Source organism: Actinia tenebrosa, unplaced genomic scaffold, assembly GCF_029948245.1.
Source record: "Actinia tenebrosa isolate PJP-AT-01 unplaced genomic scaffold, QUT_ActTen_1.0 PGA_scaffold16__25_contigs__length_10494907, whole genome shotgun sequence".
Classification (NCBI taxonomy): Eukaryota; Metazoa; Cnidaria; class Anthozoa; order Actiniaria; family Actiniidae; genus Actinia; species Actinia tenebrosa.
The window spans coordinates 9,216,741-9,243,832 of NW_028292576.1; the positions used below are offsets into that span (position 1 = coordinate 9,216,741).

The 27,092-nt window shown below is 37.9% G+C and overlaps 2 protein-coding genes across 10 annotated transcripts; both read left to right on the forward strand.

The window, feature by feature from the left end:
• Window positions 1–296: 296 nt before the first annotated feature.
• On the forward strand, window positions 297–3,234 carry LOC116289440 (zinc finger CCCH domain-containing protein 10). The gene is made up of 2 exons (XM_031696383.2): window positions 297–456; window positions 964–3,234. The coding sequence occupies exon 2, from the start codon at window positions 1,118–1,120 to the stop codon at window positions 2,039–2,041; it is 924 nt and encodes a 307-aa protein (XP_031552243.1). The 5' UTR covers window positions 297–456; window positions 964–1,117; the 3' UTR covers window positions 2,042–3,234.
• Window positions 3,235–5,130: 1,896 nt separating this feature from the next.
• Window positions 5,131–26,950, forward strand: LOC116289429 (uncharacterized). Of its 9 annotated transcripts, XM_089031341.1 has the most exons (22): window positions 5,131–5,207; window positions 6,472–6,541; window positions 9,729–9,781; window positions 10,651–10,694; window positions 10,860–11,004; window positions 11,304–11,585; window positions 12,104–12,303; window positions 12,560–12,701; window positions 13,197–13,502; window positions 15,391–15,495; window positions 15,803–15,828; window positions 15,947–15,982; window positions 16,429–16,477; window positions 17,076–17,236; window positions 18,438–18,469; window positions 19,425–19,470; window positions 19,903–19,947; window positions 20,324–20,405; window positions 20,716–20,901; window positions 22,553–22,608; window positions 23,543–23,687; window positions 24,714–26,950. In XM_089031341.1, exons 3-22 carry the CDS (start codon window positions 9,730–9,732, stop codon window positions 24,794–24,796), a joined length of 2,223 nt encoding a protein of 740 aa, XP_088887467.1. In that variant the 5' UTR covers window positions 5,131–5,207; window positions 6,472–6,541; window position 9,729; the 3' UTR covers window positions 24,797–26,950. The 9 variants fall into 9 exon arrangements, with proteins under 9 accessions (XP_088887467.1, XP_088887466.1, XP_088887468.1 ...); XM_089031340.1 differs by lacking the exon at window positions 5,131–5,207 and having other exon boundaries at window positions 6,337–6,541; XM_089031342.1 differs by lacking the exon at window positions 5,131–5,207 and having other exon boundaries at window positions 6,337–6,541; window positions 24,717–26,950.
• The last annotated feature ends 142 nt before the right edge of the window (window positions 26,951–27,092 follow it).

Here is a 27,092-nt window from a genome sequence, read left to right on the forward strand (position 1 = left end):
TTAATCCAGTTTAACCTAAACGATTTGGTGGTATTTATGATTGTAAGTGATTTCAGAATTTCGTTCTACTTTTAAAAAATTCTATAAGATTACATGTTTCTTTTTCTTTGGTTAATTTATAGTTTTGAAAAATGGCCATTATCCAGACTTATATATGGTAATGTGAACATCAATGCTACGTTTTATGAATTTTACAATAAGTATAAGAATTGCTATAGTAACGTCATCTAAGGTTTCAGCCTCCTTAACCGTATAAGGTCGTGAAGACCATATTTGGTTAATGATATGCGCACGAACCGCGTGCGGTATCAGAAGCGGCCATTTTGTCATCCTCATTAGGAGTTCAGGAGGAAATATTGCCAAAAATTCCGCCAATTTAGCGTCTTTTTGTTGTCAAAACCTGACAAAAACACAAAAAGGAAGTTCCAAAAACAGTTAGCAAAGGAATCAGGCAAAGTATGCGCGATTTTTTTAGCTTAAAATCATTGCTTTATTGAAATCTGTCGAAAGCTTGACGATTGCTTGCCATATGTCGTTTGAGCGTCTGTGAATTTAGCTGAAAAACTTCTTTGAAGCCACGACATTTTGGAAGATGTTAAGCATGTTGTGAAGCAAATTAATACTTTAACTAAAAGTTCCTTATCTATTTTATTTGGGTACGGAACTATTATTACTCGATAAGCTAATATGTTATTCTGGGAGTGCCACTACGATGAAGGGAAGTGAATACATAATTTCACTTTTCAATACTCTCCATTATCTAGTTCTTCCTTATCAATTTTGCCCTTCGAATTCATGTGATCTTCTATCAAGCCTTGATGAAATTGTTAGATGACAAATGTCTATGTGAGCATCTGTTTTCTTACTGTAAAATTAAGATGTGTTTTAAGTTTATTTGATTATGAAAAACTTTGTTGTTTTGTGCCACAGCTAACACTCATTTTGCGCCTTTGTACTGTGCAGCTTCCATTGCGGCGTGCGGCAAACAGCAGCTCGTGCTAAGATCAGGATAGCAGCAGACAACTTTGCGGCAAGAAGCGCAGCAGCGGCAGCCCTTCAACAAGTCCAAGAAGCGCATTCATTTATCAGCTGAGATAGAAGTTACTTATAGAAAGTCATGTCAGAACAAGCAATAGAAGAAGAGAAACTGGCCAGTGACACAAACAACAATGAAAATGATTCCAATTCTGGATCTGCAACCGGATATGATTCCCAAATCTGCCGAGACTACCAACGTGGTGTCTGCAACAGAGGAGGAAAATGCAAGTTTAGTCATCCTGATGGTTTGGGTAAGGAAATGGAAAGTGGTCCCATGATTTGTCGTGACTTCCAGAATGGAAAATGTAGCCGTTCCACATGCAAGTATCTGCATATTTCAAATACAGAGGAAAAAGTCTACCTTCGCACAGGTCAGCTTCCAATGAGACGACCACCAATGCCTGCCAGAGTACCAGGACACGGCTATCCCACGAGAGCAAATCGAGGAGACCCTATCTGCAAAGACTTTCTCAATAACAAATGTACCAGGGGCTCAGCTTGTAAGTTCAGACACAGCTATGAAGACGACAAGGGAGGATATGGCCCTCCAGGTGGTTATGGCTTTGATGATTATCCAAGGAAGCGTCGCAGGGATTCATATGGAGATGCCGATTACGGTCACCTTAAGGAGGAAAATGAATCCTTAAGGCGTCAGGTCAGTGATCTTCAAAAGCAAGTGTCTGATCTTAAGGCTACTAATGAGGTGCTTCTGGAACAAAATGCTAGGTATCGTAACCAAGCTTCCAGTAGCACGGCTTACCCTCCTACACCAAGCTATGCAGCCAGCAGTTATGTTGCTAAGACCCCTACTGCTGCCGTTGCAGCCCCTACCAATTACGCATCCAGCTACCTTACAGCATACAATGGTAACACCACTGCTTCCAGTTACACTACAGACAATCCTTCATACACAACTACATCTAACTATGGGGTGACTAGCAGTGATAGCACTGCCTATAGTTCTAGCTATCCAACTGGGACCGGGTACATAAAGTTTGAGTAGTTACTTTTTAACCTTTGTTTATGCTTGACATTTGGCATGCTTGTCAAATTACTTTCCTTTTTATGAAAAAGCTTGTTTGCCATTGAGGCTTTTAAAAATTTTGGTTCTCAGTCTTAATTAGTCATTACCAGCTTTTTGTAAATGAAGAGTAGGTAGTATAGTAGCCATCTATTTGCATGCGCACACACATTGTTCATATATATGTGTTGGATATTAAATGTCGTTCCAGGACTATGGCGAAGTAGAAGCTACCATTATAGAACAATATTAATCAGCTAATTATTTAATTGATTTAAGGACAGGTCATTATTTATCACCCAGAGGCTTAAAGGATTTTGTTGAAACATTAAAATTGACTGACCCTGTATTTTTATGACCCTTTACCCCAACACACCCCACCCCTTACTAGAAATTGCTACTTCCACATTTTTGGGTAGCCCCCTTTGATGCCTGATCAATGTATAGCTGACCCAAAAACAGTTCTGTTTATTTACCACAAATAGAAGTTCCAAGTCAAGGCTGGAGTTGCTATGCATAGTAAAACTATAGTGTATTGTGCGTGATAACTCCATTCTTGACTCGGAACTATTATTAATGGTGGCTAATAAACTAATTAAATCCTGTGGCCCCATTAGGCAATAAATAATGACCGGTATCTTGAGCAACTTTGTTAACTTGCTGTGTAAATAAGCAATCACTTGATCATTATATTCATGGCACCGGCCTAATAAATAACTCTTTAAAACTCCAGTGTATGCAGGCTTGGCTTCACTTCTGAGGTTGGTAAACAAAAGCAGAAGTTAGAATAACAAAACAAGCAACTCCTGGATTTGAAGCTAAGCCTGCATATAATGGAGTCGTACATACTCCTAGTTTAGTTGATTTTTGTCATTTTCATATTGATAAGGAATGAATTTATACTACAACATGAACTGATTTCCTGTTTTAATGGGCTTTGTGCATTCAGTAGAAACAAAAGTTGATGAAAAAGCAAGTATTGTATTTATGCCTAAGAACTGATGCTGCTCTAGTTGAGGAGCTTGGTTCAGGAGATATCGTAATTGCTGGAAAAATGTTATAAATTGCTTGATGCATTGGATTGATTGAAAGCCGTAGGGATTCACCTAATCCATTATATTCCATTGTTAATCATTTCCATTTTCTGTTGCACATTAAACGATTGCATTTTCAAATTTTGTCTATTTATTTGAGAAATTTTTAAAATACTTCCAAAGAGTTTGAAAAATACATAATGGACCATTTACACCAATTGGTCATTATTTTTCCATCGACAATTATGACACCACTCCCTTTTCAAATATTCAAGCCGAAATGAAACTGTGGTCTGAGTAAGTCAAATGTTTTAATGGAAGACAAAGAAAAACCCTGTTTTCTTTGCCATTTACACGACAGACACTAACCGAGACCAATAGAAATATCCCGAATTCGCTTGACTGGTCACGAAACAATGGTTTCAAGTCAAGGTTGAACTTGATGAATAAAAGAATCAAGTTCAGTCTCGACTTCAAACCATTGTTTTGTGGTCAGTCAAGCGAATTCGGGATAGGTCTATTGACCAATTTTTAAGGTGAAAAAAACTTGGGCCATTCAGGAGAGAGCAAAATTAGTATTATTGACCTTATTGAATCACTATCACTTATTCCTATATTTTCATGGTTTAAACATTTACTGCAATGTTTGTAAACATGCGAACTCTGTGTCTCTGAGCTGCACACTGAAATTTGGTTTTTCGCTGCTGCCAGTCAAAAATATGAAAGGTATCGACTGATTATTTTTGATTGATGGCAGTGAAAGACCAAATTTGAGCGTGCACTTGCAGACCCAGAGTTTGTATGTTTATGAAAATGGCAGCAATTCTATCCTCATATATCCAGGCTTCATTCCTTGTTCCTGATTGGTTCATTTCTTTATTTCCACTCTGTCGTGATTGGTTAACTTTCTTCAAGTGGTCCCATCTAGTGTGTTGGCAGACATTAGAGAAAAACGTTTGCGCATGCGTGCATTTCAGCACGTTTTCTAAGAATTTTGAATAGTTTGAGAAAATACTTTGTTTTCTCAAAGTAAACAAAAAAGTTCGAGAGTATACTTTTGTCAGATCAAGATACTGTCTTAACAAACACAATATGAAAGAATTGGCTTTACGTTTCAAGCATGGACACTAAGTTTTGGCATTTTGTGAAGTCCAATTTATCAGGCATGTTTCAAAGTCAAATTTACTTATGTTTTGACTAATTTGCATACGGATTCAGAGCATGCGCAGACGTTTTTATGTTGTGTATATTAACGAGGAAGTATGCATAATAACAGAATAATATTTAGAATGGTGAAAGAAAGTGGGCTTCATGGAAAGAAAATATAATTATTAACAGTGTATTGAAAACGACTAGAGGCTTGACAAGAGCCATCATAGGGGGAGTGTTGAAAATCTATGGAACTTTCCCTATCCACCCCACCCTTGTCCATGCATTTGCGTTCTAGCGTCGATCAATCCCAGCGTCAGCAAACATCCAAAGCAATACTCTTCACTGCCAAGTTTGATTCAGATTCAGTCATCGATCTTAATAACAACAATTTTGTACTTCCTTTCTCACTGGAGAGACTTGCAAAGTTTCACGCAAATTATGTTTCATTGTCAAATCATTGTGACGAAAACCGTTTTTACGTGCTATCCGATCTGATGGTCTTGTTCAATCGACTTCCTGCTCCGTGAGAAAAACATGCAAGTTCATTAACGCGCTTGGTCACATATTTTGCGTAGGAATTTGGGAGGAGGGGGTCACAAGTGTATACTTTAAATTTTTGGAGACCCTGAACCAAAATCCTCAATCTTCTGGTCTTTTTCACCCCCTTTAACTAGCTATCCTGTGACTCGATATTTTCTAATGTGGTCCTTATAGTAATATTTACGAGGCACTGTTCAGTTTATTCAGTTGTATCACATCTTACAGACCGCATAGCCCCTCTTGAATTTTGGAATCACCCAAGCATATATTCATGTACCCTATCGACCCGTGCGCAATGGGGCCTCTTGCACGTCTAATCTAATGCACGAAATCATTCAATTTGATACACGCGCAACAGTTGACAAATCTTCAGTTTTAAAGATGTGAACTCCAAAGGAGAATGGTTTCAATGTGTACATTTTGTAAGTATGTGCCACCACAGGGAACGTCTTGCATACTGATAAACCGCATGCCTACTATATTCAGCAGCCATTCCTTGCGATTCCTGTCTAAAACTGTTCTCTGACTGCGTCACTGTCACACGTTGAGCAATAAAACGTGATAGTAATTAAGGTACAAGCGTTTTGAAAGCAAGCAAAGAAAAGAATTTCAGTAATTCCTTCTTAATTCCATCTTTGAGGGTCTGCAAGAGCATGTTGCCTGAAATCGACCTTGATGAGTGGAGATTGACTTGCGCAACAAGTGATAACACTGAAACCATATATCTTCCAAACCACTGCGGAGGGAGGAAAACCGGCGGAGAGCCCGGAGAAAACCCTCGAATCAAGTTATGGACCTAGTGCAAACTCTTTTTACACTTAGAGTGAAGGCACTTAACCCGTGAAATAAAAAATACTAGTGCGAGTGTAATAGTAAAAAATAATGGAATTAGGGTCCCCTATTGTGTTTTAGGCTTATATCTACAGTATTTCACGGGTTCGATATGACTTCACTCTAAGATGGACCATTCAATTAATAGTTTTTGTTGTAACTGTTCATAATTGCTTCCGGATATCCGACAAGATTAAAAAAAGAGTTGATCATGCAAACGGTTCTGCGCTAACAAATTAAAACATTATAATCGCCAACACCTACCTCTTTATATTCCTGAAATGAAATACAAATCGCAAACAATATTTTTCGTCCGATTTATCAAATCTGCGTAACGCGCAGTTACAAAAATATCACACTGAAAACGTGTATTTTGATTCCACGCGGAAATGGAATCCTTTTTTTCTTGCACTCCGACACAATCGAAATTTGGTGGGTCTTCTTGCTTGCCTGTGATGATGATATTTCCTTCGTGACATTTGGTAACACAATTAAGATTGAAGTTGCGTGACCGGACATCACAATAATTAGCCTTCACTAGACATTTTAAATATTAGGTACAGTATTTCTTCTGAAAAAAAAAACTATTTCATAGCCAGGATCTAGTGGTCAGGAGTTACGTTAATAAACGTTTTTAGAATAAGACCATCAAGCGAAAAAACTGGGGAGATCCCTTTTCGAAGGTGTCATACTCCCAAATAAGGTAGTAGGTAAACAATATCTTCAGCGATCATTAATATTGTAGTCGGGTTCGACAGAATCAGTCCGTTCCAACGTTTCACCGTCAAAGCGGCTTATGAAACTCCAAAAACATGGTTTCCTAACTTCGGGTTCTTAAATCAATTCATTTTTCAGGAGCAAGGGATTGCTTTACAAGTTTTTGAGGCTTTAAACTAAAGTCGATCTGTTGTTCTGAAGTTTGAAGGTAAGCCAGAACTGTTTTGAAACATTAACCGTCCTGAGGAATGTCTGAGCAAGACGTGAAATTGCACTTTCATATTATACGATTCCTGTCTTTTTGGCCTGTAAAGAATGCATTTGTTCTTTATAGAATTCGATGTAAGACGAAACTCCTACGAAATATGGGCTTTTGGGTGTTGAGGAACAACTCGGTACTTTGCCCTGGCGTGTTTAAACAAAACCCCTTGCGAGACTCATATAAACGAGCTTGAAAACTTGAAGTAAGGTTCTAAACAAAAAATATTTGCTCTACTCAAGTTACTGTACTATAATGTTTTGAAATGCTTTGTTTTTAGGCCGATTCGTTGTCAGGTTGCGAAAGCATTTACCAAATTAGCTGATGAGATTTAGACCCGGAAGTAAAAAATACCAATGCAGATATATTTACATTTCCTTGTGAAGTCAATGCATTTGGCCGCCAAGCATTTAAACTTCAAACCTTTGATACTTTATTTCTGATTTGTGTTTTCTAAAATGATATTATGTTTGTGAAAAGCATCAAAGTAACAGACAATAAGGTCGGTCTTGTAGTTCGAATGTAACGTCCTAGGTTATGGTATATTTTAAGCGCCGTCTTTGACAGATGTCACAAACCGTACATACTTGATCACGACATTTCAGAAAATGATCAGAATCTTGTAACTCGCGAGTAATCAGAGTCACGATATTGAAATATTTCTACATCACTATTGCCAATAATAATGATTGTTTTAAAAGAATGTATACTTTATATTGATTTACTAAGAATACAGCTATGAAAATATTAAAGAATTACAATGATCCTTACTCAATCTTTATAATTCCTATTCGTATGGAGAATAAATATTATGTATGTGATATTGCAAAGCTAAAGAAAATAACCTACACATTGAATTGTGTTGAGTTTGTTTTTATCACATGATCAGCCATGGAAAGATTCCCTTAAATCTTTCTTTTGTAAGGAAATGAAATAATGAAAATTTGATGCTGTGTGGCATGATTTCAATCATATTTGCTCTTTTCAAAAAGTAGGATAACAAGGTACACGATTCAGTAATTCTTGGAAAGAAAATGATGAACTTAAAAGGGTTTTGTTCTGGGAGTGGAAAGTATTTGCAAGGCAGTATAGGGTATACATAAACGTTTTCTAAATTCAAAATAGGATTGACAAGTTCTTTTTTCCCATCAAGATTCCATTTCATTGTCACTTTGATTCAAAACTAAAATATTTAAGATATCATTAGATTCCAGAATATATATTAAACTATTCATTGTGTTTATACCAATTTTTTAGGGGACTCTTAGGTATTGTTTGATAGAATAATAATGATGTAGATATGTTTAAAAAAAATTTTTTTTTTTTCTAATTTAAATTTTTATTTTTGCTGATGAATTTCATTCTTTCTTGTCATACATAATACATTTGCAGATTTGTCACAATTTACTCAATGGTAACACTAGAGAGAAATGACTTGCTGAGTTGACTGCCAAGATTGGCTTGACTCCCTGATGGCATTCTAATGCCTTCTATAGATTAACCAACTGTAAAATTGAGGGGGAGAGGGAACGGGTGTGTGACAGGAGGGGGAGGTGGTTAGTGGAGGATAAGCACACCAAATGTAAATCATTACTAAATAGGAAGTTCATAATCTGCTGATTTAGGTATTAGTATTTCCTCTAGGAATTCACCTATTGAATTCAGAATTTATTCAGGACAAAGATGTGTAATGCCTGGAGAGCCCAAAGAAAAACCATTATAAGTTGTAATAATATAAATTTTTCAGTAGCAATTATACTATTAACAATCAGATATTTTGGAGTAACTTGATATAGTCTTTCCCTTTCAACTAAATATATTATTTATTTGTTGGCTCATTAGAAGCTTGTGTCAGAGATGATAATGTCACACTCTGCTGTTAGCACTGAATCAGCTATGCAGGTCACAAAACAGGAACAGGAACTTGTAACATAACTTAATATAAAAGATAATGGCTTGTATTAAATGAACAATGGTATGTCTGAATGCTTGAATGAAAATGACCTCTCATTGTAGTCAATATTCTATATAATTGGACTCATTTTATTGAGATTACCAATTGACATAATTTTATCTGCATAAAGTTTCAAGAAAAAATTATTTAACTTTTTGGTAAAGAAATATTTTAAAATTTTGTTATTTTATTTGGACATTTATAAGAAAATGCATAAAAAAATTAGAAAGTTAAATATACAACTTCATCTTTAAGTTTTAATTACCATGCATAACTTTCAAAGAGATAAAAATTAGATTTTTACTGCAAATTCTGAAAGAAAGCTTTTTCAGGATTATTGCCGATAACAATTTGCTGGGTTATAGTGAAATCATCAGGAATATTTTATATACAGTTAGAATTAATCAAACATTTCAATGATTTTATTGGGTTTATAATAAGTTATTAGATTATCACATACTTGTTTACATTTTTCTTGTTTTTGTCTTTGATCTTTCACTATACTTAATTCTTATTTCACTTTATATTTTCATGTTATTTAATTCGTGTATTCTTAACTTTGAATTTTCTAGACTGCTTCCATCCTATCATTTGCTCACAACATTTTTCTTGTTTTTATCTTTGATCTTTCACTATTAATTCTTTTTTCACTTTATATTTTCATGTTATTTAATCCGTGTATTTTTAACTTTGAATTTCCTAGACTGCTTCCATCCCATCATTTGCACATTCATTTTTCATTTATAGCTCACTAATTAGCAAATATTATGATAACAGAGAAAGTAGTGGTTACAAGTAAATATCGTGTTCAACATATTTTTTGTTTTTCTAGAGCAATCTAGATGTTATACTGTATATATATTGCACAAAACACGAAAGAGAAAATGTGAAACAAGAAAAAATGAAAACAAAAGGGAGAGAAAGGGAGAGAAAGGGAGAGAAAGGGAGAGAAAGGGGAAAAAAGCCAAAACTCGGAAAATAAGTTACTTATATTAAAAAGAGAAAGAAAAATTGAGGGGATGAATGGCAGAAAAATAGATATATAACAGAAATGACAAAGGATAAATGAAAAAGAATAAATAAAAAGTATTAAGTCAGAAAATATGAGCTTAATGGTAGTACATGATAAATTAGATGCATGATAGATTAATATGATTGGAATTATTTCTATTATACCCACAGCATGAATTCATCAGAATCTGGAATTGACACTGATCATGAAGGAAGATCAGAAGGTAATAAACATTATAGGTATATAAATTTTAGAATTTTTAGCTTTTTATATTTATTTGTTTGTTTTCTATTTATTAATTTACATTTTAGGGTTGGGTTTTATCGTTATATTTTTAGATTTAATAATTAGATCTTATTAACCGAGCGGGAGGTCTGTATGGGATAATCTTGACCGAGGTCTGTACCCAACCGAGGTCAAGATTATCCCGTATGGACCGACCAAGCTCAGTTGATAAGAGTTTTATTATATGACCATTTTTCATTGAAAAGGACAAAATGTTTTCGCCAGTAAGATTAATATGCGATCGGACCAGGTTAATACTGGAGAATCTAGACCAGTCCGCGATGTGATCTATCCAATCAGATTGCTCGATTTGCTAGTGTCCAGGCTCTAAGATTCACAGTCATATAATAAGTACTTTTATAGATAGGAGGTCCACATTAGCTCTTAGCTACCATTTTAATCTTCTGACCTTATGTTTGCAAATAAATCATGTATGTCTATGTATTTATTTATATTGTTACAGTTCTAACTGAAAAACTGTGGGCACCTAGAAATATTCCAAGAATGTTCTATCATTCCTTAACCAATCAAAATTGACTTTCTAATTGCAAGATAATGGAAAGATAACAACACTTCTGATTGGTTAAGAAACATTCTTGAAATATTTCTAGCTGCCCTCAGGTTTTTCGATTCATGTTGTAAAGTATTAAGAAGAAAGAAAAGTGTGTTCCCAAGTTAGACTTGTGCCATTTGTTGCACTTGTTAACTCAACTCAAAGGGGTTAAGCTTGCAGCATGAGTTAAGAGATACCAGTGTTTTCTTTTTTTGAATTTCTTTTTTTTCATTAATTATTTCTTTTAAATTCAGGATTGAAATTGTTAGAAGTAATTCCAAACAAGGGACAGTATAATGTAAGTAAAATATTAATGAGATATTTTTTAAATTTTATTAGATAATATTATAATAATTATTTTAATATAGAAATTCAATTTTGTTGGGTTTTATTTTCTTAGACAATTGGTCTTATACATTCATACCTTTTTATTGATCTTAAAAACACATTCTATTATTTTTAGGCGAAAGAAAAAATAGTTCTTATTTTCAACACCAACCTATCTGACAAGGGAAGCTACCATGCAGAATTCAAAGGATACAAGCGTTCCAAGATGGATGTCAAAGCAAACAAAATTAACAATTGTACATTAGTTGTTGAGGCTCCAAGTATGTAGAATTTTGAAAACATTAATTGCTTGTAAAAAGTAGAGAAATAGATTTAATGAATGCATTTACTAAATGCAATCACATGCACGAACATCTTAAGCAGCATAATAACCATTTTTATGATAACAATTGCTGCCATCAATCAGAATATGTAAAGCTACCAAGCCAAAGCTTTCATGTTACAACTGTTGTCTTTATCAGTGTATATAGCAATGAAAGCCATATAGACATGTTTGTTTTGATATAAATTGCTGTGAATAATCCTCAATCAGAGTTATTCTATATTCCTTTCTTTCTAGTTTACCATCCCGTGGAGCAAGTTAAAATTCATGTGCGCCATCGAACATACGAAGGGTCCAAAATCATAGGAACCAAAACATTTAAATTTCTATCAAGAGAAGAGATTCTTGCAGACATTTTAAAAGACTACACAGGAGACCCTGTGACATTTATGTGTGAGTCACTGGGGATATCGCCGTCAGATATCTCTGCACTCGATGATGCATTGGCGGCAACATTCAAACGCAATATGCCGAAAGGCTTCAATCTAATTGGCCTTCATAATGACAGTATTGGTAGAGGTAAGAGGGTATCTTTTTATTTGGTGAAATTTAAACTTGCTTTATTGTCGATGATGGTGGTGATGATGATATCATGATGTTGATGATGATAATGATAATATGTTGACTATTTTATGAGGAAATGCAACTTATACAGACAAGATGGGAATGTCATTTCATACGTTACATCATCATCAATTTTTGTAGTGATGTTGAAAAATATTTAGTTTATAACCTGGATATAGTCTGTCTATACTACTATACCTCCCCTCCCCTAGGAAAAATTCTGGAATAAATATATAAGTTATGCAAGATGGCGCGCAATATATATATATTTCTATTTCTTACCTTAAAAGTGTCACTTCTTTGCTTAAACAGCTATTCTTTACCATTTATATAAGACTAGTTTTCATTTCCAGAACAGAACAATTAAGAATAAACTTTTAAAACAACCTAAACTAAACTTAAAATACAGGATTTATATAACACGTAAGCTGAGTATATTAATAGTTTTTATTTACCATTATTATCCTGCACAGAGCCTTCTGATTCTCTTCATCCAACATTACTCCACTTCGCTGCAGCATTTGGGCTTTCTCGTTTAACCAAAGACTGTCTTCTTCAATGTCCTGGAGTCTCCGAGGCGTCTAAGTTGAAAAACTGCAAAGGAATGAAACCAAATGAAATAGCTTCAAACGGCGGTTATGAAGAGCTAGCTGACGAGATACTAACATTTCAGGTTAGATTAATACATACGGAAGATTATTAGAGAACAACTGAGTGGTCTTTATTTTGCTGCAAATAAAGTGCAAGAAGATAGAAAACCTTGTTCCTTCGAGAAGATTGAGTACTACGCATGCGTGGCTGGTTTTCCCGCGCTTTTAGGCACGTGTTACACACATAACTTTTATCGTATATTTCTTTAAACTTTAGTTCAGCGTGAATTAATAACTGATACATCGTAAGATGAAATCATATTTAAAATGAATTTGCAGGGACAACAAGAAGAGGGAATTTACGAATCTATGGAAGAGAAAGATGCAGAATACCTTCAGATGGCACCTGGCTATATCAATGTACAACTATGGTCACAGCCGGCCTACGTTGAAATGGCCGAACGCGAGCAAGACCAAGAAGGTAAGGAATTCGTGATACTTGACTTGTTATCTTGTGAATGAAAATCGAGGTGAGTTTTTGTGGATGGATATCAAGGTGTTTCAATGACATTGCATAGGCAGGCGTTCATGTACTGTGGTTAAGTAATTATCATTTTGATGAATGTGTCATGATGTTGGTGTTGATGATGGTGATGATGAAGATGTGGATGATACTTGTGGTTTTGATTATGATATCATTAATGGATGATGTTGATGATTCTTGTGGTGCCAGTGTTGATGGTGATAATGATGATGATGATAATAATGTTAATGTTGTTAATTGATGATGTTTATGATGATGAAATTGTTGTTGATGATGATGATAATGATAATGTTGATGATAGTGTTGTTGATGATGAGAGAGATAATGGTGATAATGATGGTGATCATGCTGGTGGTGGTGTTGATAAGTGACGGCCGGTGTTAATGATGATGATGACGATGATGATAGCATTATAATGTACTTTCAATCCAGCGTATTACATGGACATGCAAAAAAAAGAGGCCGATGTTGACACCGACGACCATGGCTACATAGACGCCAACCGACAAGACGTCCAAGAAACCGACGACTTCTATATGGATATGACCAAGCCATCCACTGAAGAGAGCAGCGAAGGTCATTATGCTGATGTCAAAGGTGAACAGGAAGAAGACGACCTTTATGAGAATCAGTATCGTCAAGGAACAGGACAAGACTTCTCCCAAGGCGATGAAAGCGAGCAGCTTTATGAACCAATGGTAGGAGATACAGGGCTAGGTGGCGAGGATCAGAATGAAGGTAAAGTGACCTGAATAGACTCCTCTTTTTTTAGACCAGTTTTCATGTGACTGTGAAAAAGACGGTGCCGTATGCGTGCCTCGACGTGACCGTGATGTTTTTTAGAATTTTTATTGAGGGATAATTTTTTTTCTCGCTCAATAATAATAATTATAGTAGTAGTAATAATAATAATAATAATAATAATAATAATAATAATAATCGAGCAAGATACAAAGATGTATTACTTAGAATGCAGAAAGCGGTATTAAGCTGCACAGTGAACATTGCAAGAACATTCAAATTAATCACATCTTAAGGACATTTCATAACATTCTAAGTATTTAAACTGCATCTTAAGAATATTACAGTTAATTTAAGTTTAGTAAATCTTATTATGAACTTTTTTATTTATTTATTTATTTATTTCATTATTATTTTTTTAAGTGAGTACCATCTTAAAGACCACTATATGATAAACATTTAAAAACTACTATTAGAAATAAGACATTTTACGATATAGCTATACATATATATATTCCCCCCTCTATAATTGGTTTTAAGTGATTGTATTATTAGTCCTGTCATGCTGGTAGGTTACGAAATTACGCCCTATCTAGCTTACCTAATTAGCATTCAAACGTGTTTACTGCTGATGATAATAATAATAATAATAATAATAATAATAATAAAATAAAAAAATAATAATAATAATTTTATAGAATTTCTTATCATTTATTATTTCTGATTATTTTAACTCAGTAAGTTTTAGTTAAGAGTTTATTAGGTTTTGTTTAAAGAGATTCCAGTGACTGGCCACGTGATCTCACGCCCAGTCACTGCAGTAACCTAGGCATTCGTGCGTAATATACTGCCATAATAATGATAATAATGAACTTTATTTAGAGAAAGTTTAAAAGGTATTTACATTGGATTAAAAGATTGATCGAGTAGGTATAAGTTTCAGGTCACCCATCCAGGTACTGACCTCGCTCAACCGGACTTGAATCGGTGTCATTGATGCCCAAGTTTTTTCCACTTGGACAACGGTTCGAGGTGAATCTGCATAACAATAGCCGTGAAAACGATGCACCAAATAGACTAGACTTTTTAACAGTATATTTTCAACCGATTCCGTGCGTGGCAGAGATGCAAGGGATTAGCCGATATGGTCTGGGGGCCGGCTGGTCTCTCCCCTGATGCTTCGGCTAGAACATTTTCTTGCGTAATTCGTGCACCCAAGGGCAGAAGGATTTAATCGCCGTCAGGTCCGAAGTCCATACGACGCCTCAGCTCTGCGGATGTCTCGGGGGTATGGCAAAGTGGAGTCGAGTTTTTTAAACTTTTTTTGGTGGGTTCGAATCCCGCCGTATCCAGATAAGATTTTTTTGTTTTGCTTTGTTTGTTTGTTCGTTTGTTTATTCGATTTTCTTTAAATTTTTCATTGGATTCGTTGTTAATCTAGTTTTTGGTAATGTTAATTACTACCTGATTCGTTTGAATTCAGCATTAATTAATAGTAAGCAATGTCAATCCGTACAATTGAGCTGTGCTTTCCTGGCCATGTTTTACATAACTCATCATGATTTTCCAGTATTTCCAAGGTTTAGGGGGGAAACTGGCTCGAATTGGCATCGCAGTGTTATGTGGGACTGTTTCAGGGGACGAAAAAAGAGGGACATCTTAGAAATGTGTCCGGCCTTAAACCAATCCCACAATGCACTGCAATGCCAACTCGACTCAACTCGGCCCATGGTTCGGTAAAGATTTGTTGGTGCGTTGACTGTTCAGTTTCTCCTTGTTTTCTATTCCAAAACTACTTTTCTATATATAGAATTTTCTCTTAAAAAATAATCCTGGGTTTTTTTTTTCTTTTTTCTTTTTGTTGTTGTTGTTGTTGTTGCTGTAGAACCACATCCGACGTACGACACGCCTTCAAATTTTCCAGTTTCGCGGTATCCACAACGATCTGCTAGCATGTCTTCTGGAGCAGGTGGTCGATGGCCTAAAAAACGTAAGCCATAAAGGAAATTTAACATACAATCACCAGACAATAAAAAAGTTAAATCAATTACTGATAATGATAATGATAATGATGATGATAATGATGATAATGATGATGATAATGAATGATGATGATAGTGATAATGATAACGATAATGATAGTGATAATGATGATGATAATGATGATGATAGTGATAATGATGATGATGATAATGATGATGAATGATGACAATGGTGGTGGTGCTGATGAAATTGATGACCATAATTGTGATGATGATGATGGCCACAACAATGATATTTTTGATGTTTCTCCGCAGCTCCAAAAGGCATTCCTAAAGAATCGGTAAGGATTGATTCTCTATTCTTTTTTTCCGTTTTAAATGTTTATATTTTTATTCCTCAGTTTAGTTTCCAGAGTGAGAAAACATCTTTCGATCTTTTTTTTTTTTTTTGCCTTTTAGGAACCTCCACCAGTACCTCTCCGTCAAACTGGTTCGGTAAGTGAAGTCATTTCGCGGGTCATTTTGATAACGCCTGGGGGTCGGTCGGGAGGATTTAGGGCAATCACATAATTTCTTACACAAAAAATGAGAAAGTAGAAACCACTAGCAATAAGGAAGGGGTCAAAAAAGACAGTGCTTCTTAAGCTTGGGTCAGTTCATCTTGAGAATGTCGCAACAAAATAACCCCTCCCCCCTCAGGCTATGAATGATGAATGGTCCCTCAAAGGCGCAATTGGAAGGAGCAATTTTCTCTGCAACTTGTCTCGCAACGTCGTTGCGATACAAGTTGCATGGAGCATTGCAGCGTGTAACCCACAGCGCAATTTGAAAAATGTTGTGAGAAAAGTTGCAGCAATCGTTGCAAAAAGTAGAATTGTACATAAAACTTGATATGCATGGCATTAATGAAGTAGTTATGACCTGTTTATATCACTTTACAGGATTCTACTTCCCCGAGAGAGAGATTGCCATCAACAGGATCAAGGATTAGTGAGTATTTTGAGATATTTGGACCTTGACCTAAACTGACTTATCATCTTTGACCTTGACCTAAACTGACTTATCATCTTTGACCTTGACCTAAACTGACTTATCATCTTTAACCTTGACCTAAACTGACTTATCATATTTGACCTTGACCTAAACTGACTTATCATATTTGACCTTGACCTTAACTGACTTATCATATCTTTGACCTTGACCTTAACTAACTTGTTATTTTTGGCAAGAAGAGATAACTAGCTAAAAACTAGTGTAAGCTGCGTCGGTGTTTCTAATGAAACAGTAATGATAAAAGGGTAAATTTTACACCATGAAAAGATTTTAAAAAACTTACTATCGTTTCGGACGCTAGTCCTTCGTCTGAGTAAAAGAGAAAAAGGTCCTCGTTCTCTTTTACTCCGACGAAGGACTAGCGTCCGAAACGTCAGTAAGTTTTTTCATCTTTTCACGGTGTAAAATTTACTGTTATTTTTGGCCTTGAGCTTTTGTCGACCTTGTCCTTCACTGACTTTGTCATTTTGACCTTTGGTGACTATTGACCTATATCGATCTTGAAAGTCATTGAGCTAATGTATTTTCCTGACAGGTGAAGTTAGTAACACATCAACAATATCAGGAGCCAGTACTTCAACCACAGGCAGCGGTCATGATGTAGGTTCAATGAATACTGAGCCGAAATTATCAATGTATGCATTCCCAACCGCGACGGGAAAAGATGGCGACTGTACTGAACGCTCCCCAAAAACGGTTAGCGAAATTGACTCGATCCAAGAGACATCTCTCTTGCCTTCGTTTTTACGCTTGCATTTGCTCTAACGTAACCAATTGAGTTTCTATAGACCCGCCTGTCGTGCTGTGCGCAGTTTCGTACGACTTTTTAAAAAAGCTTAAAATTGTATCGATACTCAACACAATATTAACGTCGTATCATGATCTCTGTATTTTATGCCGCTAACCTTTAACCTTAACGCTAACACCTGTTTTGACTAATTGTACGTACAGAATGCCATGTTTCTCTGTCGTGTTGGCGAATTGTGTGGTCACGATTGTTGGTCTTTCCGAGGTTGCGCGGAAAACTGGTAACGAGTAGTACGCGCGTTGAGTCATGGGACATTCTTAGGGGCCGCCATTTTTTTAAATATGGCAGAAAGCTTGACAAACTCTCTTGGAAAACAGACCTTAAACTAAAGTAAATGTCAGTCGATTCCAATAATAACACCTGTAGAGCGAAAAAGAAAAATGGCGTCCACTTAGACAGCCCATGATTCAGCGCGCGTCTTACTCTTTACCATTTTTCGCTCAACCTCGGTAGGCCAATTGTCCAGACCTTATGATGTACACTATCTGTAAAGTAATTAATAATGTTATGTATTTAATTGGCGCAGTTTTTGTATGGCTGTGAAAAGCTCAAGCTATGGATTTACCGTACCGTGATCGTGACGGTACGGCGTCCAAGCATTCTGATTGGCTGCGAAATGGCCGCGCACGCTGTGCGGATTTGTTCTGAAGGATGTCAGTTCATACTGTGAGCTTGCCGTTTCACAGTCATTCAAATTTATTCTATTATGTCTGACTAACAGCCCGTCAAGTGCGTATGAGTAAAAAAGCTTCAATAGTCAATGGTCAATTCAATACCCAGGCCTGCTAAAAAGGTGCGCCTTCATTAGAAAGAAAATAGAAATGTCTGTTAGGCATAGTCTTTTCCGCTATTTCACTTAAAAGTCGGTTTCGTATGTATGCGCATGCGCAGGTTTGAAAGCCATTTTTACTACGTGACAAACATACCTTTGTTTGTTATAGCATTTGAGGGTCAGACATAACACTTTTCTTTTATCGTTTTTAGAAGGCTTCAGGTTGTCCAATTTTTAGATCGAGTTCTTCTTTGTCAACTCTTTCTTCAGATTTATTTGTTTATTTTTTGTTTATTATTTATTTATTGTTTTTTTAGGGAGACGCTGAAGATGATCAAGAAGATAGTTTGTAAGTTTGGTTTTAACATTTTGTGTATACTCTCAATTGTAGAATCGTTGTCGGGTTCAGAAACATAGAACATAGAAGCTGAGACCGAAATGGCACATGGGAAGTACGTTAATTAGACGCATGCTGTGACCGGCGACACGTGGCATTAAACACTGTTTTTAATACGCGCTAGGCATTCTAAACCGACTGCATGGATGGCGCAAATGAATAAACTATAATATAATTATGTCATTTTCCATATGCCATTTCGGTCTCAGCTTTTATGTTCTATGTTTCTGAACCCGACAACGATTCTTCAATTGAGTATATCTTTTTTGCGAGGTTGGTATACAATGAAAACAGTGGATGAAACAGTCGCCATGTTGGTTGATCTAACAAGACAAGCTAATGAGAAATGCTTTGTTATCGTCAACCAAGATGGTGGTTATGACGGAACATGTACTTGCTCTGTTGTAGCAGACGTTCACTTATCTTTTACCACTGGGTCGTTACAAAAGTCAGTATTACACATGATGGTCTCAAATATGAGCAAATCTTATCAGGTCTCTCCCTTGATTTTAAGAGTTTTTCTCCAGGTTCTTTGCCTTTCTCCTTCCGCTAAAACTTGTACAGCACGCTAAATCTCAGTGTTCGTTTTTAATTTGGTTTCTGTTTATCCGTTTAGCGTGACTGTTGAAATATAACAAGAGCTTTGATTATAATTTGATGAAGATTACACTTTATTCCCTTGTGCGGTATTGATGGTTTGCAAGCATTACCAAGAGAGTCAAAAGACAAAAACATGGCGGCCATTGTGGTGCCCTTAACAATGGATGGTAATGAGAAATCTTTTGTTAAATGGCACCAACATGGCCGCGATGACGTAACGTGCAATCGTAGAATTCGAGTATATTAGCGCATTATCCCCTACCAGTTACTATCCGAGTTTAATTTGGGAATTTTGATTTTCTTTCAGCATGTCCCGAGCTGAACTGATAAAGCAGCTTGAAAGTAAACAAAAAGTAAGAAATCTAGTATTCATTCATTCACTCACTCCCAGACACGTACCGTCATTCATTCCCTCGTTCGGTGTTCAGCCATTTTTGCTTCTTCATTGAAATAGACCCTTTTCGTGTTCAAAATTACCGCTGTGTTCCTTGATTACAGAATCATTTACTCAGGTTTAGCCTCGAATCAGTGTCTAATTACTCGCAAATACCAACGGTAAAGTAAAGAATGCACAAGTTCAACAATACGAACACTTTCAAACTTGACGGACCTTGAATGGAACATGTGAATAATCTTCACAAAATCGAGGCTAAGCCTGAGTAAATGAGTCTGTAATCAAGAAACACAGCGGTAATTTGGAACTCGAAAGGGAGTCTATTGCCTTTTAATCAAATATTTTTATTGCACATCTAAAACTGAATTTTACTGAATTTTATTTCCTTCAGAAAGAACGTCCTCCGACGTCGCCCAAACATACTCGTTCTTCAAATGTACGTATAGAGTTCTAGATAGGATGTTTGCAAGATGGCGTCATTGACCTCTACTACCAGACGCCCTTGCAAACTTTTTTGTTAGTGGTCAGTTAATCAGCACCAATATTGTATAACTATTCTATATATAACTATAGGGAATACAAATTTAAATAAGAAAGAAAATTCGCGAAGCATTTAGTATGACGTCATCATGCAAACGTCCTATTTTATATTGACTTCTCGGATGCAGAGATTTTCATCTTTATCGCCAAAGGATGTGTAGATGATATCCATCGATAGTGTTCGTGGTCTGTCATAGCCTGGGAAATGTAGTAATTGTTTTTTGTTTATAACTAATAATTTCTTACATTCTGCTCTGTCTTGATTTTGTTAGGCAGGTGCTCCACTCCCACCAGTACCACCTCCAGATTATGACCAATTACAGCTTAAGTCTCCCCCTCCAGTTCCTTCTCGAGGTAAGATAGATGACCGACTGACCGACTGACCCGACTAACCGACTGACCGACTGACCGACTGACCGACTGACCGACTGACCGACTGACCGACTGACCGACTGACCGACTGACCGACTGACCGACTGACCGACTGACCGAGTGATCGACTGAACGACTGAACGACGGCTGGCTGGCTGGCTGGCTGGCTGGCTGGCTGGCTGGCTGGCTGGCTGGCTGGCTGGCTGGCTGGCTGGCTGGCTGGCTGGATGGATGGATGGATGGATGGATGGATGAAATAGAATAAGTGATTAATATTTTTTATCTTTTAAAGGACATTGTCCACGTAGTCCTCGCGCTGCACGCAACCACGAAAGATCCAAAACCGCACCCGTCAACCCCATTGACGTCGAACTCGCTCAAAAACCTAACCGAAATAGCTCACGTTCTGCTAAAGAACCTGCAGGTAAAACCCAAGGTTGTCGCCCGTATCTGAACAAGCACCCAAGCAGTGATCTTAGTAAGGTTCTTTTGCATATGATACGGTTGCAGTAAATTATCCATCCTTGGAGATCATATAGGCACTTAGAGAAGGAGGCTAGCGAGACTACTACTACTATGGCTATACACTGCCTCTCTACCTCCACCCAACATCACCTTGCATCTTCTATCCCACCCTCCTCTTGCTATTCTTCCCTTCCTACCCTCCTCTTGCTATTCTTCCCTTCCTACCCTCCTCTTTCTATTCTTCCCTTCCTACCCTCCTCTTTCTATTCTTCCCTTCCTACGCTCCTCTTCCTATTCTTCCCTTCCTACCCTCCTCTTCCTATTCTTCCCTTCCTACCCTCCTCTTGCTATTCTTCCCTTCCTACCCTCCTCTTGCTATTCTTCCCTTCCTACCCTCCTCTTCCTATTCTTTTCTTCCTACACTCCTCTTCCTATTCTTCCCTTCCTACCCTCCTCTTGCTATTCTCTCCCCCTTCCTACCCTCCTCTTCCTATTCTTCCTTTCATACCCTCCTCTTCCTATTCTTCCCTTCCTACCCTCCTCTTGCTATTCTTCCCTTCCTACCCTCCTCTTGCTATTCTTCCCTTCCTACCCTCCTCTTCCTATTCTTCCCTTCCTACCCTCCTCTTGCTATTCTCCCCTTCCTACCCTCCTCTTCCTATTCTTCCTTCATACCCTCCTCTTCCTATTCTTCCCTTCCTACCCTCCTCTTCCTATTCTTCCCTTCCTACCCTCCTCTTGCTATTCTTCCCTTCCTACCCTCCTCTTCCTATTCTTCCTTTCATACCCTCCTCTTCCTATTCTTCCCTTCCTACCCTCCTCTTGCTATTCTTCCCTTCCTACCCTCCTCTTGCTATTCTTCCCTTCCTACCCTCCTCTTGCTATTCTTCCCTTCCTAACCCTCCTCTTGCCATTCTTCCCTTCCTACCCTCCTCTTGCTATTCTTCCCTTCCTACACTCCTCTTCCTATTCTTCCCTTCCTACCCTCCTCTTGCCATTCTTCCCTTCCTACCCTCCTCTTCCTATCCTCCTTTCCCTCGATTGCCTCATCGATCTCCAAGGGACTAAACTTTATCCATGCGAAATGATTCTTCCAAATGTTTCGTACGTGACACCCAACCATACGTGAAAAATATAATTCGACGTGATAAGGATGCACTCTTGGCAACCGTTCTTTTCCGCCTCAGAAGAAACCTTGTTAAGATTCACTACGCACTTTGTTTAATGGCAGACGGTATTCAGCCAATAGACCCCTTGGAGCACCTCGGAATGCAGTTCAATTTGGAGGACATAACACTAGGTTTCCAACTTATTCTAAAGTGCTTTAATTTGACAGCTATTAAAGGAGACACGACAAAAGAGTCTTTTTCCCCCGGGAAACGTGAATTCTCTCCCATGTAAAACAGATTAGACCAGATTCAATATTGTTCTTGCCTCTTGTCATGGCTGCCGTCACGTGATGGTGCAAAGCCTCATACATATACATAATTCATGCGCACTAACTGGGGACAACATGGAACATTCATTCGATTGTGATCAGTCTTTCATTCACGAACTGACATCCACCAGCATCATCTATCAGACGTGACACAAAAACGTTGATAAAAGTAATTTTCTCATTCATCTGGTATAAGAATTGAAGTAACAGTCTGTTCATCTATCAGCAGCTTACGGCAGAGTACAAGAAAGCTTCCCGGTAGAAAGAAGAAACTCATCTGAGGTACTACAATCTCTCCTCTCCTCTCCTCTCCTCTCCTCTCCTCTCCTCTCCTCTCCTCTCCTCTCCTCTCCTCTCCTCTCCTCTCCTCTCCTCTCCTCTCCTCTCCTCTCCTCTCCTCTCCTCTCCTCTCCTCTCCTCTCTTCTCCTCTCCTCTCCTCCACTCTACTCTACTCTTTTTCCTCTTCTATTTAACATATTAATAATGATTAAAAAAGCCTCATGCGATTTTATGGCGCTGCAAGAACTGGTGATGATACAGTCCTTTGACTAAACGTTGTCGATGATCGGATCATTCCTACGCGCCTAGACCGAAAAGCATAACGGGTAAATTACCCAGAACTTGCATCATCCAAACTGCTCACCAGTTTAAATCTTCGCCGTATGCTCGAGGCATGGTTTTAGCAAATTAAATGGAATCGAAAACAGCGAGCTCAAGACGTGTTAGATAACATATGCGGCAGCTAGTAACTGTGAATTAATTATCCCCATGATCCTTTTCGGTCTAGGCGCGTAGGGATGAAGCCGATCAAACGACAACGTTTAGTCAAAGGACTGTATATTAGTATATTAAAAACCCCTTTTACCTCCTACTACGTCAAAAGATCTTAATATTAGCAGACTAAGTAAAAAAAATAGGAATGATCAAACAGCTTTTAAGCGGTTTCAAATTAACAAATAGACATCAGTTTTTATGTGTCTGTCCTGTTATTGACGATAAATTGCGTCATCACATTGTCAAAGTAGTGTGGATCCACGAGGCATGGCCGAGTAGATCCGCATACAATAGACCTCCTCGGCTCTGATGTAATGTTGACAACATTACGCTCAGCGCTCCAGAGCCGAGAAGGTCTATTGATAGAAACATTTTGTTTGACCCAACCCCCATACCATAAATTCAATGATCTCTAAATACTTACCGCTTTGTATCCCATAGCCCGGTTTTAGCAGGTCACCAGCTCCAACGCCTTTGGTTGATCGACCTCCTGCTCCAGTCCCAAAAGAACCTATCAAGGATAATAGGTCATCTCGACTAGGGGGGTTTCCCACGCCGATGGTCTTAGCAATGCAGGAGCGACAAGGTAAACTAGATAGCACCCTTCGACGTCTTTATAGAACAGACTGAAATGTGGACATTTCTTATATGGCAGACGTGCTCACTGGAACAATATGTTTTTCCCCTCGTAGCCTCAAATTCAAGCGCTTTAGGATCGGGTTACCATCAAATTTTATCGAACCCTGAAACAACCTCTGGGCTGATCAAAGTCAGGGCATGGCCAACTCACAGATTAAACCCTGAAACAACCTCTGGGCTGATCTAAGTCAGGGCACGGCTAACTCACAGATCAAACCCTGAAACAACCTCTGGGCTGATCTAAGTCAGGGCACGGCTAACTCACAGATCAAACCCTGAAACAACCTCTGGGCTGATCTAAGTAAAGGCACGGCCAACTCACAGATCAAACCCTGAAACAACCTCTGGGCTGATCTAAGTCAGGGCACGGCTAACTCACAGATTGAACCCTGAAACAACCTCTGGGCTGATCTAAGTCAGGGCACGGCTAACTCACAGATCAAACCCTGAAACAACCTCTGGGCTGATCTAAGTCAGGGCACGGCTAACTCACAGACCAAACCCTGAAACAACCACTGGGCTGATCTAAGTAAAGGCACGGCCAACTCACAGATCAAACCCTGAAACAACCTCTGGGCTGATCTAAGTCAGGGCACGGCTAACTCACAGATTGAACCCTGAAACAACCTCTGGGCTGATGTAAGTCAGGGCACGGCTAACTCACAGATAGAACCCTGAAACAACCTCTGGGCTGATCTAAGTCAGGCACGGCTAACTCACAGATAGAACCCTGAAACAACCACTGGGCTGATCAAAGTCAGGGCACGGCTAACTCACAGATAGAACCCTGAAACAACCTCTGGGCTGATCTAAGTCAGGGCACGGCTAATTTTAACATTTTATGCCAAGTCCAGAAACCTGAGACTCCAAAAGTGCAAAGCGAGTGCGCTATTACGTACGACCCCAGGCTGTAAAGATGCGATTGAATTAGCGCATCAGGGGTATTCTTTGACAAAATCGTATTTTGTTTTAGCAGATGAACCTCCCCCTACCCCGAAACGGAATCAATCAGCACCCAAGGTTCAACCAAGACCAGCACCTCGCAAAAGCAAATAAGAAACAACCCTTAAAAGGCTGGCATAAATGACTTTTATACTTATGGAATTGTTGGATGACTATTCTCATTGACTTTGGCAGCCATCTTGAAAAACTGACTTCTTTGCCAAGCTAAGGCCTGAGCTTGATATCCCAAGTGAACATAAGCTAATGTATTTGGTTCTTCTCAGAACTCCTTACTTCCATAAAAACTGAAGAAAGTCTGGGTAAATAAGTAGTTAACGATTATAGAGCAGTTTTCGTATGACTGTGTAAATCTCAGTGCCATAAGCGTGACGTGCCGTGACCGTGACCGTGACCGTGATGCTTTCTAGAATTTTAATTGGCTGATTTTTTTTCACGCGCAATGTGATTGGTCTGGCATTGCCTTGATGCCTCCTCCTGGTATTTGATTGGATGGAGAGTAAATTAATTCTAGTGCAATGTGATTGGTCTGGCGTATCCCTTGCCGTGTCACGATGGTAAACTTTTCTTCGTGCAGTGACTGAGAACTTTTCACAGTCATACGAAAACTGCTTTAAATTAATAGTGGGCACTTAAAAATAAGTCTCTCTTGTTATTGGTAATTAACTTAACCCATAATGATGGGCTTATTTGTTTTCATCTTTAAAACCTTTGGTTCCCTAGCATCATAACAATGATAACGACTGAAATCGATCCTGAATAATTGGTAACCTGGCAATCTCGTACCAAGAGCCTGCGTTTCCTCTGGCGTTCGTCGAAGAACGAGGGCTCTGAGATAATCCATCTTTTGGCGCAACGCAATTTTCCGGAAGTAAAATATAATCAATGAAAAACATTCTTTAAAAAAAAGTCCTGTGTTTATTTCCCACCAAAATGAAAATTAGAAATCGAGAATTTTTTTAAAAAAATTTTGGCATGCACTGTATTCGCTCTTATACCGGAAGTCCAAGAAATCCTGGTCTCAAAAAATTAAATAGATTATGCCAGAGCAAAGGCCAGAGCCCTCGTTCTTCACCGCAGGCCAAAAGAAACGCAGGCTCTGGGTACGAAATTGGTAACCTGGCCGCTTTGCGCATGCGTAAAACATTTTCTCGTACAAGTTTTTCTTGATAGAAGAGTACTAGTTATGGGAATAACTGCGCATATTCAATACACCGTTAACTGGAAACGAGAATAAATTTCTTCGAGCATGCGCAGTAAGAAATAAACGCTCTGGATACGATTGGGAACGAGTGAGTGATGTGCAAGTCAAAGACTCCTAATTGTATACAAATATTTGCTGCTTTTCTCACGGTTTGGGCAAAGCGACAACTGGTTTGTCGCATTTTTATAATATTTTTATAATGTACGGATTTGTAGTTTGACTTTTTAAAAAAAGTATGTAAAATCTCACACACACACAAACAAAAAGGATTTGCTCATAGAATTTTAATGTAACGAGTGTGCTGTTTTTGTGGTCAGCGGTTTGTGACGGATATTTTTTAATGTAACCAAGCCTCCGATGAATTGAGAGGTTCAAAAAAAAAAAAAAACTTTTTAAGCTTTTGTTTAGCATAGGAAAGAATATATATATCATAATTTCGCTGATCAATAATAATGAATTAATAGTCATTAGTATTTAGGAGTGAAAAGAGATATGTCTCCCTGAATGATTTTGAAGATTATTTTTCGTCTATTTTTAATATATAGGGCCATTTTGATAACTCGGAAAGACTGAAAGACTCGAAAGACGTCATAGTCTAGTGATCTGATTGGTTAGACCGAACTATGACGCCATAGTGTCTCTGATTATACTGCGAATTCATACGTCTATAGCGCAATTTAGGCAGGGCCGATTTGGTCAGTTTACTTGGGCTGGCAATGAGATTCAAAGTAAATTACTATCAATTATTGGAAAACTCTTGGGGAAAAACATGACTAGAGGTTTCAATACAACCCCCTCACTGAATATACACACACGCACAATGCTACCCATCCCCTATACACGCACAATGTTACCCCCCCCCCCCCCACTCCCCCCCATCATTTCACTCTCACAGCATTCCAGTCATTACAATCCTTCTAAAGGAAACTAGATATTCAACGAAGAATTGTAGTTAAGAAATAGCGTATGACGTCATTATCCATCCTTACCTGGTTTTGTATTGTTTGATACTAATAAATATGTAATAAAACAAGATTTTAAGTCAATTTGCAAGAGTCCTTCTGTTTACTAAGCTTATCGTATGAGACAGGTTTTCGTATGAGTGGAAAGTTATAACGTGTATACACTTATTTCAATAAAGTTAGTCACCTGAAAAGCTATAAATCTGAGGCCGACAAGGATTATGGG